This window comes from Pan paniscus, chromosome 7 (assembly GCF_029289425.2).
Source record: "Pan paniscus chromosome 7, NHGRI_mPanPan1-v2.0_pri, whole genome shotgun sequence".
NCBI classification, from domain to species: domain Eukaryota; kingdom Metazoa; phylum Chordata; class Mammalia; order Primates; family Hominidae; genus Pan; species Pan paniscus.
The window spans coordinates 96,608,690-96,622,354 of NC_073256.2; the positions used below are offsets into that span (position 1 = coordinate 96,608,690).

The 13,665-nt window shown below is 44.0% G+C and overlaps 1 protein-coding gene across 4 annotated transcripts in view; it reads right to left on the reverse strand.

The window, feature by feature from the left end:
- Positions 1 to 5,582, reverse strand: part of ZNF704 (zinc finger protein 704) — a 244,795-nt gene extending 239,213 nt beyond the window's left edge. For all 4 annotated transcript variants that reach the window (XM_057303035.2, XM_057303036.2, XM_057303037.2 and 1 more), the window contains exon 1: positions 4,866 to 5,582. In XM_057303035.2, the coding sequence (XP_057159018.1) occupies positions 4,866 to 5,369 (504 nt within the window). In that variant the 5' untranslated portion in view covers positions 5,370 to 5,582. The remainder of the gene's footprint in view (positions 1 to 4,865) is intronic.
- Between the last annotated feature and the right edge of the window lie 8,083 nt (positions 5,583 to 13,665).

The window sequence follows — 13,665 nt, forward strand, 5'->3', positions numbered from 1 at the left end:
AACAAATATTTGTTTGAATTAATATTACTGCGGAACCCAAATTGTCATGGATTTCATTCCCATTCTTTTATTGATTTTTTTGGCTTACCCTTTGTTTTCTCCAACCCACTGACACATGATTTTTCTGCCTTCCCTCACTCCCTCCTGCCCTCACTTTTCTTATGTCACTCAGTCTATCATCATACACTTGCCAACTCTCTCAACAATAATTTCATCTCTTTCTTTCTATTGCTCACTCATCAGGCTAAACCCCACCTCTGCTCAATCCAGTCCTCCACTTTCTCTACAAGAGGCAACGTAGTGTAATGCATGTGGGTGCCACCTCTGGGGTTTGACTGTGCAGGGTTCAAACCCCTGCTCTGATGCCTAACAGCTTTTTATCTTTAAATAAGTTGCTCATCCCTTCTGTAGAATGAAGTTGATAACAATAATGCCTGACTCAAGGATATGTAATGAAATTTAAATGAGACTATGCACTTGGATTTGTGCTGGCCCTGGTAAGCACTCAATAAATTTAGCTGGGATTATTTTTATTATATTACTCTATGCATGAGGCCATGGAATAAAGTTGGGAAAATCACATACCCAGACAGACTACTTGAACTATAAATGTGGAATCACAAACCTCAGTTGCGTCCTTGATACTGTCTGGCAACTCTATTCATCTCCCTAGTACATTTGCTCTCAATGTCTTCAGCTCTTACTTCAAATCTCCCTCACCCTCAGCTGATGACCTTCCTTTCTGCTACATGGAGAAAACAGAAGCCAACAGAAAACTACTGTCATCTGATCATCACCCAATATAGAAAATATACCCACATCTGGACTCATATTCTCCATCTTCTCTCCAATCTAATGGAGGAAGGTTCCCAAAGGCCAGCCCTTTACTTGGGTTTCAGGTTCCCTCCCTAAGGCTTTCCAAGGACTTTCCTCCTGTAGTTTTTTCTTTTCTCTACATCTTTGGTTCCTCCCTAAATGACCCCTCAATGATCCTCACCACCTGGTGTTTATAACCTTGTAAAATTCCCTCTCCTTAGGTTGTGGGTGGAACCTGTGACTTACTTCTAACCAACAGAATATGGCCAAGTTTCTGGCCTATTCCTCCTGACTACATTGCATTATGCAAGGCTCCATCTTGCTGGCAGGCAGGCTCTAAGATTCTCCTTGCTGGCTTGATGAAGTAAGAGGCCAAGCTAAGGAGGCCCATGTGACAAAAAACAGCAGTAAGTAGGGAAGGGGAGGGGGAGAAGAGCTCTACAAGCTGAGAACAACTTCCAACTGATAGCCAGCAAGAAGCTAGGACCCTCAGTCCTACAGATGCAAGGGAATGAATTCTGCCAACAATCTATGTAAGCTTACAAGTTAATTATTCCCTGGTCAAGCCTTCAGATGAGAACTCAACCCATGTAGCACCCTGATTGCAGCCTTGTGAGACTCTTCACAGAAAACCTAGTTAAGCTGAGCCTAGACTCCTAACCCACAGAAACTCTAAGAACTGTTTTAAAGCAAAAAAAATTTGTAGTAATTTGTTACACTACACTACAATAGAAAACTAATATCCCCTCTTCCACATAATTCCCATGATGCTCTAGTCATAACACTAGGGTCTACTGTATCCCATCTTTTAAAAAAACCTAGGCCATAGGCCTTCCAGCTATTCCTCCTCCTCTTTGTTCTCCTTTCCAAAAAACTTGTCAAAAGAGTTTTTCCTGTGTCCCTCTGTCCACACCTCTCATCGGCTGCTCAGCCTACTCCAAGCACATCACTCAAACTTCTCTTGTCAAGGACACTAGTAAGTTCCATCTTATCTAATCCAAATGAACATCTCTCTCTCTCTTTCTTATTCTATATCTCAGCAGCATTCAATACAGTTCATTACTCCCCACCCACTTTTTGGAACTATTTCTTCTCTTGGCTTATTGGACTTTAGGTTTTCTAGTTTTCCTTCTACTTATTTGGGTGCTGCTTCTCAATAGTGTTTGCTGGCTTCTCCATTTACGCCCAAACTTAAATAGTGCTGTGCCCCAGAATCAGGCCCCAGGCTCTCCTCTCTTGGCCCCCTGCACTCCCTTAAAGCCCCCAGGCTTTACATGACATTAACATACTGATATCGCTCAAATTCCTCCCACTATCCCTGACCTCTCCTATCCATTCCCCATCTCACCACCATCTGCCTAACCACACCCTCCACCTGGTTGTCCAATAGTCATCTCAGACTTCACATGCACAAAACAGAAAACCTGATTTTTGTTCTCTCGGTTTTCCTAATCTTAGTAAATGGTACCTTCAACCAACATTTACATCATGGTCTCATCCTGGATTCCTCCCTTTCCTTCATTACCCATCAACCAACCCATCCACAAGTTCTTGTAGGTTGATCCTCACAATAGATTCTGAATTTGCCATCTCCTGCCAATCTCTAACTCCAAGCTGCCCTCTCCCTCCCTTGGTCTGTGTAGTGACAGCCACCCAACTGGCCTCCCTGCCTCTACTACTGTCCTCCACACAGCATGGATCTTTTGAAAACTACAAATTACCTTGTAAGACTTTATTGCTTAAAACTTTTCAAAGATTTCACTATCCTTTTAAAGGGCCCACCAGGCTCTCTTTGCAGGCACCTCCCAGACTCCTTGACATATCTCATACCTACCAAGTTCCAGCCACACTCACCCTTTTCTCCTTTCCACCTCAAGACTTGCAACTGCTACTCCCTCTGCCTGGAAAGATCTTCCCATGCGAAATGTCTCATATCTCAGGTCAAATGTTCCCTCCTCAGAGAGATCTCACCCACAGTAGCTTTCTCTTCTTCCTTTGAAACTCTAAGATATCATGATTTTCTTCACAGGACACACCACAATCTGAAGTGTTATTCTTGCTTATGCATGTACATCTGCATCTATGTATTTGATTGTTGCTATGATGCCTCTCACTAGATGTGAGCATCAGGAAGGTGTCCACTGCTATGTTCTAGAATAGCTGCTAGCACATAATAGGTGTTCAATAAATATTTGTTGAATAAATGAATGCATGAATATATGTAAGATGTTAACATTCATATATGCATTATAATAAAATTATCTAGTGATATTCCATTAGAAAATCTCTTCAGACACAGTGTCTTTAAAAGAGTAATTTAAAAGATAAACCTCAAATGACTCCAACATTCTGTGTAAATTTCTGAAGTTGTGGGCAAATGAGAGTGTTATAAAATGAAGCCCATTTTGAAAGAATTTAAAGGAAATTTACTTGAAGATGTGAAAAACCTTTATCGATCAAGTGAATTATCACACTCATTATTCTGTTTTTACGGATTTGATTTTTTCCCTATATTAAGCTTGTTTTCATCACAGAGCATAAATTATTGTTTCTATCACAAATTGTGCAATCACTATTCAAACCACAGGACACACTTTCAGTATTTCTGGACAAAAATGCTAAGGAGTCACTACTCTTGATATTCAATGTCACTGACACCATGTGACTTCATTTCAAACCCAGCTATATCTTGTAGCCATACAATGCAGGCTTTTCAACAGACCATGGTAATGAATGTGGTCACGGTTTGGATTTCAACAAGCAGCTGTCAAAAACTATCATCCCAAATGACTACTTGCTGAAAATTTCTCACTCCCAGAGCTGGTACTTCCAGGGTGGTCTAGGAAATAAATTTCTGCCCACATCTACTCTGGGGCTATTCTAATTGCCGATGTTCAACATTTCTTTGGAAATGCAATTTCAAGCTTTGAGGAGCTTTTTTTTGGTGAGCCCCCAAAGCTTTTTTTAGTGGTCTCTAACTATTAAGCTCACCTGTTCATGAGTTTTTTTTCTTCCTGAAATACCAATACCTTCTGAAAACTCTGGTAAAATGTTATTCAGCTGATTTTAGGAACCACTCTTGAGAAAAATCACTCACTCCATTGCTTACCACTTGCTGCCCTCAAAACTTCTTAGCAACATACACCGTGCATGAATCTCAACGTGGTTTGCTTTGTCCAATAGCATGCCTGAAAGCCCAACCAGTCAGTTGTGTAATAATAAACCCCTTATCTCCTGAAGATACACAAACGGAAAAATCTCTCGGCGCTTCAGTGTACAGGGGACTTCGCTAGAATTCTCAGCAGAAACTCACATCCATTTTAAATGCTACCCCCACCCCATTTTCCTGGTTTCCTCTTTTTTTCTCATTTGCAATTTTGAGGAGGGAAAAAAACCTCAAACGCTAAATGATGTCGAGTGGAAACACGGGAGGGCGAGGGTCAATGCCAAAAACTGCTAGCAAAATGCATGTGGAAACCAAGGGCTTGGATTTTGCTGTACTGGGTTTACCGGTTCTCTCACAAGCGCCTGTGATGGAAACTCATCAACAATTGTTCTTGGTTGGAAGAAGGGGCTGAGAGATTGACAAGAAACACCGCTTTCTGGTTTCAATAAGCTTGAATAGCCCTCAAAATAAGGAGAAGGGGACACTCCTTCCTTGGGGGAGAATAAAATCTCACTCTCCCCTGCCTCACCCGTCCCCACCGGGCACGAACCGGCGCCTCCGTGGTCCCATCACCCAAGTTCCCCACCTCACCGGGGAGAAGCGCCCTTTCCCGGCACCCACACCAAACAACAAACCCGACACGGCCTTTGAGGAAAGCGGGAGCTGCCGCCTGGGAGAGACGCAGGGGCCCAAGGCGCAGGCAAATCAACAGTTCCTCGCGCTGCCCCGCGCGGCCGCCCGCGCCGCCTGACACACCCCTCCTGGCCGGGTCTCTCCCCGGCGCCGCTGACCGTCCTCGGCCAGGCGCCTTGCCCCGGGGCCCGGGCCCGTCCCCCTCCCCGGGCTGGCGGGTCCCACGCGCGCCACCGCGCCCAACACGCACCTTCAACGCGCCCCGGGCCGGGCCCCTGGGGACTCCGCGGCCGGGTCCGAGGGGCACGAAACGCTCCTCGCCGTCCTCGTCGTCTTCGTCGCCGTCCACCACCTCGACGACCACCTCCTCGTCCTCCTCTTCCTCGTCGTCATCCTCCTCCTCCGCGCCCCCTCGGGGCTTCTCCTCCACACGCCCGAGCCCCCTCCGCCGCCTGCTCCCGCCCTCCTCGTCCTCGTCTTCCTCCCCTAGAAGCAGCAGCACCGGCGACGAGGCGGCGGCGGCGGCCCCGGTGGCCCGAGGGGGGCCGGTCCCGGCGCTGCGCGGCGGCGGCGGCGGCAGCGGCGGCCTCCAGCTCTCCGGGGCGGGCGCCGGGGCCGGGCCCGGGACAGGGGGCGGGAGCCCGGGTAGGGCGGCTTCCTTGGCGGGCGCGGGCGCCGGCCCGGCAGGCTGCAGCGCGGCGCCCCCCCGGCGGCTGCCCAGGCTGGAGCGCTTGGCTAGACGCCGCGCCTGCATGCCTGAGCGCGGGGTTGCGGGCCGCGGCGCGGGGCCGGAGAGTTTGTCACCTCCTCTTCCTCCTCTGCCTCCGCCGGTGGCCGCTGTGGCCGCAGGGCCGGGGACTCGCGGCCGCAAGGGGCTGCAGGAGCCGCCGGCCAGGACCCGCGGCTGCCACTGGCTGCAGAGGCGCGGGCGCCGCCTTCGCTGGACCGGCCGGCGGGGACGCCGGCGGCCGGCGGCTACGGCGGGGCGGCGCGGCGGCCGCGGGCGGGGGTGGGTGTGAGCGAGCGGCGCGCTGCCGCCTCCGCCGCCGCCGCCGCCCGGGAGCCGCGGGCCGCGCTGCGCTCCATGCGGCCGGCGGCCGAGCCCGCGCGCGCCTCTCCCGGCCGGCTGCGCCCGCGCGCTCCGGGCCTACCGCTGCCGTGCCTCGGCGCGAGCTGTTTGTGTTGTATGTTTTCCACCACCGCCCCCCTCTTCGCGAGCCATTCCTCACAACCCTCCGGTCCCCCCGCTCAGACAAAACCCGGACTGGATTTTTTTTTTCTCTTACCCACAGTCTCCGAAAGTCTGGCGCTTCGAAGCAGTTGGCCCTGACACCAGGGCAAACGCTTAACCGCAGCCGATTCTTCCCTCCGGAGGGAGGGGAGTAGACTTCGCTGGAAGTAAGGTTGTCTGTCAAAGTTAGACTTTGAACGTAGAGATTTGCTACAAGTCATTTTAATGGACACTGATGTGCATGGCAGCTACTCCTGAGCTTGTGTGAAATCAAGGAAGGTGTACCAATCTGAGGTTTGGGATGAATTCCTAATATGAATCATCAGAGTCGCTTAGATTTTCGAAATACTGTTTCATGAGCGATTGTCTACCAATCTCACACTCTTTGAACGCACCACTCTAGGCCCTGCGATTGAGCTGCCTTGGCTCTGTGCTGAGTGTGTAGGTCTTTCAGCTTTTACTCCTGCTATTCTACCTTGAGTGCCTGATTTTAATGGCTGAATTCCAAGAAGCTTTCTGTTTGCACTGTCTGATCTGTAGACTCTCTTCTGGCATTGTTCAGGACTTTGAAGAAACAAATGGGTGGGAGTTCAAGATCGTTTGAGTTGGTTACTTAAGAAATTAATATGAAGTAAGACCAAATCTGGAAATCAAGCACATAACATGACTAATTTTGCCATTTTCTGACGATTTTTAGGTGTGATAAAGAAAATATATTTGCTATTGCGTGGGGTTAGGCTATCTAGTAAGTGGTATTTCTTTTTTTATTTATTTTAATTTTTATTTATATATATTTATTTATTTTTCAGATGGAGTTTCGCTCTTGTTGCCCAGGCTGGAGTGCAATGTCATGGTCTCGGCTCACTGTAACCTCCGCCACCTGGGTTCAAGCGATTCTCCTGCCTCAGCCTCCTGAGTACCTGGGATTAAAGGCGCGCTCCACCATGCCATGCTAATTTTGTATTTTTCGTAGAGACGGGGTTTCACCATGTTGGCCAGGCTGGTCTCAAACTCCTGACCTCAGGTGATTCGCCTGCCTTGGCCTCCCAAAGTGCTGGGATTACAGGCGTGAGCCACCGTGCCCGGCCTTAAGTCGTATTTCTTACATTCAAATCATACCCCCAATTCCATCCCTGTAGAGGAGGGCTGGGGAGGATCTTACGCATCAGATACCCTGGTAGGCACCTCCATGGGGCCAGAATAAAAGGTGTATTCACCTTCAGTTAATTATTGTTGGACATTTAACATCATATGCTCTGTTAGACACTTGAATGGGGCTCATTAAATGCTCACTTATGGTGGCTTCCAACTGTTGAACAGGGATGATGACAAAGATTCTAAAATGAACTTTTTGTTCTCCCTGAATCAGATTAGCTTCCTGATGTACCTATTTCAGGTGATGACACTCTCATTATAATCATTTGAGCCCAAAATAGCGGTATCATTTTAACTCCCTTCTCTACCTTATCCCCAGAGGCAGTTGCCCACAAGTCCAACCCATTGTTCTTTCTAAAATGCATTTTGAATCCACCCCTTCCTTTCCATTCCCAAAGCTCTTACAGCATTTTGTGACTTCAAAAGTGAAAGTTTCTAACAGTTCTACACACCCATTTTCTCACCCACACACCCTCCCTTTCCCTCCTCAGATGCCACCACCAGATTTATGTTTCCCAAACCCCATTTAGATCACACCATTTTCTTGTTGGACTTTATATTTGTAAATATTCTGTTCAGGAATTCAGAGAGAAGAAAACAGAACATTAAGAGATGGGTGTGTCTGATCAAAGCATGGAATAGCAGGGGCTAGCCAATAAGTGAATAATCAGTATCAGCTAGAGTGTGCAAAGAATGAAGAAAGAACATTAAGGTGGTTTCATCCCAATTGGAAGAAATTTAGCTTCATTGATTTGGGAGATGATTTTAGAGTGAGGCAGCAGGATCTTTCTCTGGCCATGAAAAGGAAAGATCGGGGCAAGGGGTGGGCAGACAGGTATGGAGGAGGTGGAGGAGGACAAAGGTGTGAGGCAAGCTGGCTAGTAGTTAGGCACATGGTCTCAGGAGCACCTAGGTCCGAATCCTGACTCTGGAACTTACCAGCTTTACTTTTACTCATCCTCTTTATGTGCCTGTTTCCTCATCTGTGAAATGGGGGTCATAGTAGTAAAGTTGTTTTGCAGAGTAATGAGTTAATAAAGGCAATCAGCTTACAAGAGTGCCTGGGACAAGCTAGGGTTTATATGTGGGCTTACAATACTAAACATTGTAATAGTAGGTAAACAAGGTGGCTTGGGATACTCTCAGAGAATAACAAGGTAGCTCTCTTTTAAGTAAGCTCAGTAATGTCAGTAACTAGCAAAATGTGCTTTTAAAGACCAACAACTTGTCATCGAAGGACCATGGTCAGGCCAAGCATGTAGCTTTTTGTGCCTAAAATTGCTATAGATGAAAGAAAGTAAATGTTGTCCTGAGAACCTAGAGGAAATACAGAGTTAAATGAATTGGTGATTGGCATTTGTGACTTAGTGAAAGATGATACACTATTGTACATTCTTTTAAAATTGCTGTATATGCTTTGAAATCAGCTATTGTTTCTCTTAGGCCACTTCAATAGACCTCATACACATCCATTCCCTGGCCCCACATTGCTGGAAAGTCTGCCTCTGAATGGGAAAAAAAAAAAAAAAAAAAAAAAAGAGCTGGCCTTGGCTTTCAAACCATTAAATGAAGGCTAATGTCAAAAAAGAGGTTTCACCCAAGCTGGGCTTTGAGGGATGACAAGGATCTGTTCAGGCAGGGAGAGCAGCATTGTCTAGGCAAGTGCAGGCCGCTGAAGACCACCCTTATTAAATCAGAGGACACTTAGTGGGAATAAAATCAAATTAATTCATCAGGAATCAAGAAAAGATCTCATGATATGGGCACATGACACTCTACATGCATGACATGGGCTCAGAAGTCAAAAAGTATCTTGTGATGCCAAGCAAGGGGGGAAGAGTCATTGCTGCTTCTTTCCCCCACATTCCCTACGTGTAACACATTTTTTTCTTCCAAAACTGGGAGCGCTTGCCACTCAGAATGAGGAAATGTGCCTCTGAGCCATGGGATAAAGAAGGAGCCCCTCCAGAACAGTTGGATTGAACACATCCTCATCTAAAGCATTTCATCGTTCATTCTGCATGGATTTGTTGAGTCCTGACAAGTGCCAGGTCTTGTTCTTGGTGCTGGTGTGCAGCAGTGAACAAAATAACCCTCCCTCGGGGAGGGAGAAGACAATAATCAAAGAAGATAAGTGAACAATATGATTTTGTGGAGGCATTAAGTGTCTACATGAAAAAGTAAGAGAAAAATAAAAGGAGGGGTAGAAGGTGCTGGAGGTTTAGTATAAAGAAATGTGCATTTCAAAGCGTATTTCTTTATATTAAAACAGACATAAGAATAGTGTGAAGTTTAGTGTGAACTTTGAATGAAAATTCGCAGCCCTGGACTCTGTCTTCTTCCTGCAGATAGAATCCATTCTTCCCTACTGTCCGCGTGCTTTGGTCAAACAGTTTGAGAAGCACTGCTGAGGAAGAACAAGAGTAGGCTTTGGAGTGAGCATCACTCCCTAAACACATAGTAGCTGGCTGGCTCCTGTCTGGTTTCTTCAGATCTCCAGTGATTCTTAAACCTTTGAGTTCTGAGCCCTAAAGATAACTAAAACATTTTTTTTACATGTATCAGAAAGAAAGAAAGAAAGAAAGGAAGGAAGAAAGAAAGAAAGAAAATCAGGCTCAATTTGACATTATGTTCCATTTTTTTTAAAAATTTAAGATTCAGCAAAATAATCATGTTTCCCAAATCAAGAGGTGTAACCATAGCCAGAACAAAACATATAACAAATCTGTACCCACCGGTGGTAGTTCTTTTTTGTCCCTGTGAAACTTTAATAGTTGGATTTGTTGAGATTAGTAGCTCCTTTTAAAAATTATTTTAAAAGTAAAAGTAAAATTTTGCCCTTTAAAAAGCTTATGAAAGTAAGATTAGCTTAGTTTTTCCACAGTTCTGGGAAACTTAAAAATGATTTCATTTGATGACTGTCATCCCACCGTATGAAAAATAGATTAAGGTTAAGAGAATAACTCGTCTATTACAACCTTCAGGCTGAAAGCCTGTCTAAGTCAAGCATAATCTCCACCCAGATGTTTCTTCCATGAGAAATTAACTTAAACTCTCTTTCAAAACACACAGTACTTTCAAAATACTAGTTCCTTACAATACCTCTCAAAGACTTAGGTTTTTTTTTTAGTGAGTGTTAAAATGATAGCATTGCCTTCTTATTTATGTAACACATATTTACTATTTCAGTAGGTGCAATTTTGTCTTTGTTGTTTCCTGATCAGTTTAGTCATCTCATATTGGCACTTGAGAGGCAATAAATAGAACGCTGGACTGAGATTCCAGAGATTTGAGTTGAATCATACTATGGGGATTATTAGCCATGGAACACTAGTTAAGTCCCCTGATCTCTGCAGAGTTCACAACTCTAATATGAATGAGTTGTGCTCCCCAAGGAGCTCTCTCATTTTAACTCTCAAGTTCCATGATATAAAATGTCAACTTGAAGTCTGTTTTAAGATTAAGCCAAATACCCATTATTAAAATCCACAAATGGAGTCTAGTGTGTATGTTAAGAGATGCATGTCAATTTTTTTTTTTTGAGATGGGGTCTCACTCTGTTGCCCAGGCTGGAGTGCAGTGGCTCAATCACAGATCACTGCAACCTCTACCTCCTGGGCTGAAGCTGTCCTCCCACCTCAGCCTCCAGAGTAGCTGGGACCACAGGCATGCAACACCACGCTCAGCTAGTTTTTGGGGGTTTATTTGTTTGTATTTTTAGTAGAAGCAGGGTTTCACCATGTACAGGCTGGTCTTGAACTTCTGGGCTCAAGTGATTCACCCACCTCAGCTTCTCAAAGTGCTGGGACTGGGCGTCTCTTTTAAGCCAATTCTAGGTGCTGTCTGTATCTTAGGACTGCCATCTCTGTTCCTAACAACATCACCCTTAATTTCATGAGCCTTCCCTGCTTTGTTGGGAATACAGAAATTATAAAATTATTCATTTTCTTGTTACCTTCTTATTTTGCTAGTTATTTCTTCAGTAATAAGATGCCTAACAGCCATGAACCAAGTAGTTTCTATGTTTTATTATTTGTATTAACCTCCCTTTCCACAAACTGATAATTGTTCAATCTAAGATGTATAATTATTTCCTACTAATGATATTTTCATATCTCTGAGGCTTTTCTCTCCATCTTCCTTTTCTTACAGCTTTTTTCATGCAAGACCCTTCTGGTGTCAGTAACTGCAATCCTACTCACAGTAAAGAAAAAAAACAGGGCAGAAGAGGAATTTATCAGCTTGGGTAATCCAACCACACATGAACCTGAGCTTGGGAAAATTAGATGTGGGGCTTTAAGTGATGTGTGGTCCTCTGTCTTTCTGTCTCTGTCTCTGTCTCTGTCTGTCTCTCTCCTTCTCTCTCTCTCTCTCTCAGAGTGTGTGTGACACTTATTTCATTATCTGGCCGACTAGAGCCAGATCCACAGGCAGCTCTGGACACACACTTGTCCACCTTGTGAACAGGTGCAGAGGAAGTCTTTGCTATGTGCATCAGCTGGAAAAATCCCAGTGAATGATTTCTGGATGGCCCAGTCCGAATCATGAGCGGACACTTGTGGTCAAGGGTGGACGGCTGTGACGGATGGCCTGCACCAAACCATGTAGTTAAAGAGAAAAAGAATGATTACTGTATTGAGCAGAAAAAGAACATGAAAGGCCACCATATGTTATAATTATAATTAATACTATCACAAATCTGAAACATACAAATTTGTAGAAGGGATAAAAGTCACATCTAACCTCCCTACCCAAAGATAACCCCTGTAATTGTTTTTGGTATATTTATTTTCATTTCTTTTCTATGCATCATCCTTTTTGTCTCACATTATTTTTCCACCTAATTTTATAATGAGAGATTTTCTTTTGCACATGGTGGTATATAACTTGTAGATGTTTATGGAGCTAGTAGGGTAAAAATAAATCATAAAAATATTAGCAGAATATATGCATGAATATTTTTATAACCTCTAGGGAATGATAGCCATTTTAAACTTGATACCAAGTCAGGGCCATAGCCAAAAGGTGATATATGATCACAAAAAACTTGTAGACTTTTTCACAAAAGACACCATTAAAAAGTTTTAAAGTAAGTGAAAGATAGAAAATATTATCAACATAAAATCAAGAATTAATATGCAGCAAAATGCAAATAATTCAGTGTTATTAAAACACTTAGATATAATATTTGCTTACGAGGCTTGTAGAAATTCTAAAGCTTTGATACTATTCAGGGTTACTGAGAGTATGAGTATGCTGTTATATGTATCCATGACATGGCTGTATTCTGCTGCAGTATCTGTCATGCTTCTCAAAGACTTAGGTTTTGTTTTAGTGAGTGTTAAATGGTAGCTTTGCTTTCTTTTTTATGTAACACATATTTACTATTTCAGTGTGTGCAATGCAGTTGCCAGTTGAAACCAGCAATTCCATTTCTAGTTATTCATCCTAGAGGAACACTGTGCCTAGTGGCACAAAGGAATACAGAGAGGATACTTATTACAGCACTGGTTTTAATACCAAAATATTGAAAACCGCATAAATATTCATCAAAATGAGAATGATTTAAAAAGAAGTCTTTGACGATGTACAAACCACTATGCAGCCACTACAAAGAGTGAGGGAAGTCACTGTGTGCTAAAAGAGAAAGGAGGAAAGGACTCATGTATTTTTAAGTGAAAAGAACAAGCTATAAAATACTTTTTTACAACATAATCTCATTTGTATTTAAAACACCCTACAAAATATACTATATACATCTATTAATACATAGCGTAAAAAAAATACATAGTGTGATTTCAGATGGATATGGGGAAGCCTCCGTAGGATACCTGCTAACCTCTGGGGAGGTGAACAGGCTTCAGGGAGGAGACAAAGGAAGTCTCCCACTTTCCCTATTTTTTTGCCTTGTTAAAAAGAATAGGCAGGGCGCAGTGGCTCATGCCTGTAATCCCAGCACTTTCGGAGGCCGAGGTGGGCAGATCACCTGAGGTTAGGAGTTCAAGACCAGCCTGGCCAACAAGGCAAAATCCCATCTCTACTAAAAATACAAAAATTAGCCGGGCATGGTGGTGGGCACCTGTAATCCCAGCTATTCGGGAGGCTGAGGCAGGAGAATCACTTAAACCTGGGTGGTGGAGGTTGCAGTGAGCTGAGATAGCGCCAGTGCAGTCCAGCCTAGGCAACAGACCGAGACTCTGTCTCAAAAATAATAACAATAAAAAAAGTGTATTCAAATATTACAGTTAATTTAAAAATAAAGAGTAAAAACTCTTCATAGCAAAATTCTTACTACAGAATATTGTGTCAAGCTGTGCAATGATTTCACCACATCTTGCTATGTAATATAGTGCTGCCAACCTTTGTACAGAAAGTATTATACACCTTTTGGATTCTTTCCTTAGGATCAGTGCCAGAAGTAGAATCAGTTGGTCAAATAGCATGCACATTTTCTTGATACGTTTGACTAGATGGCTTTACGAAAGAGTTTGCTGCAATGTGCACTCTGAAAACCACAAGAAAGTGGTGGCGTCCTGCATGCTCTCTTACTTTAATCATGTCTTTTTCCATCATTCTCTCCCTTGCCACTTTGACAAATGTTTCATGAAATTTCATTTTGTTTTAATTTATGTCTTTGATCATTAATGAAGAAAAATAGTTTCCC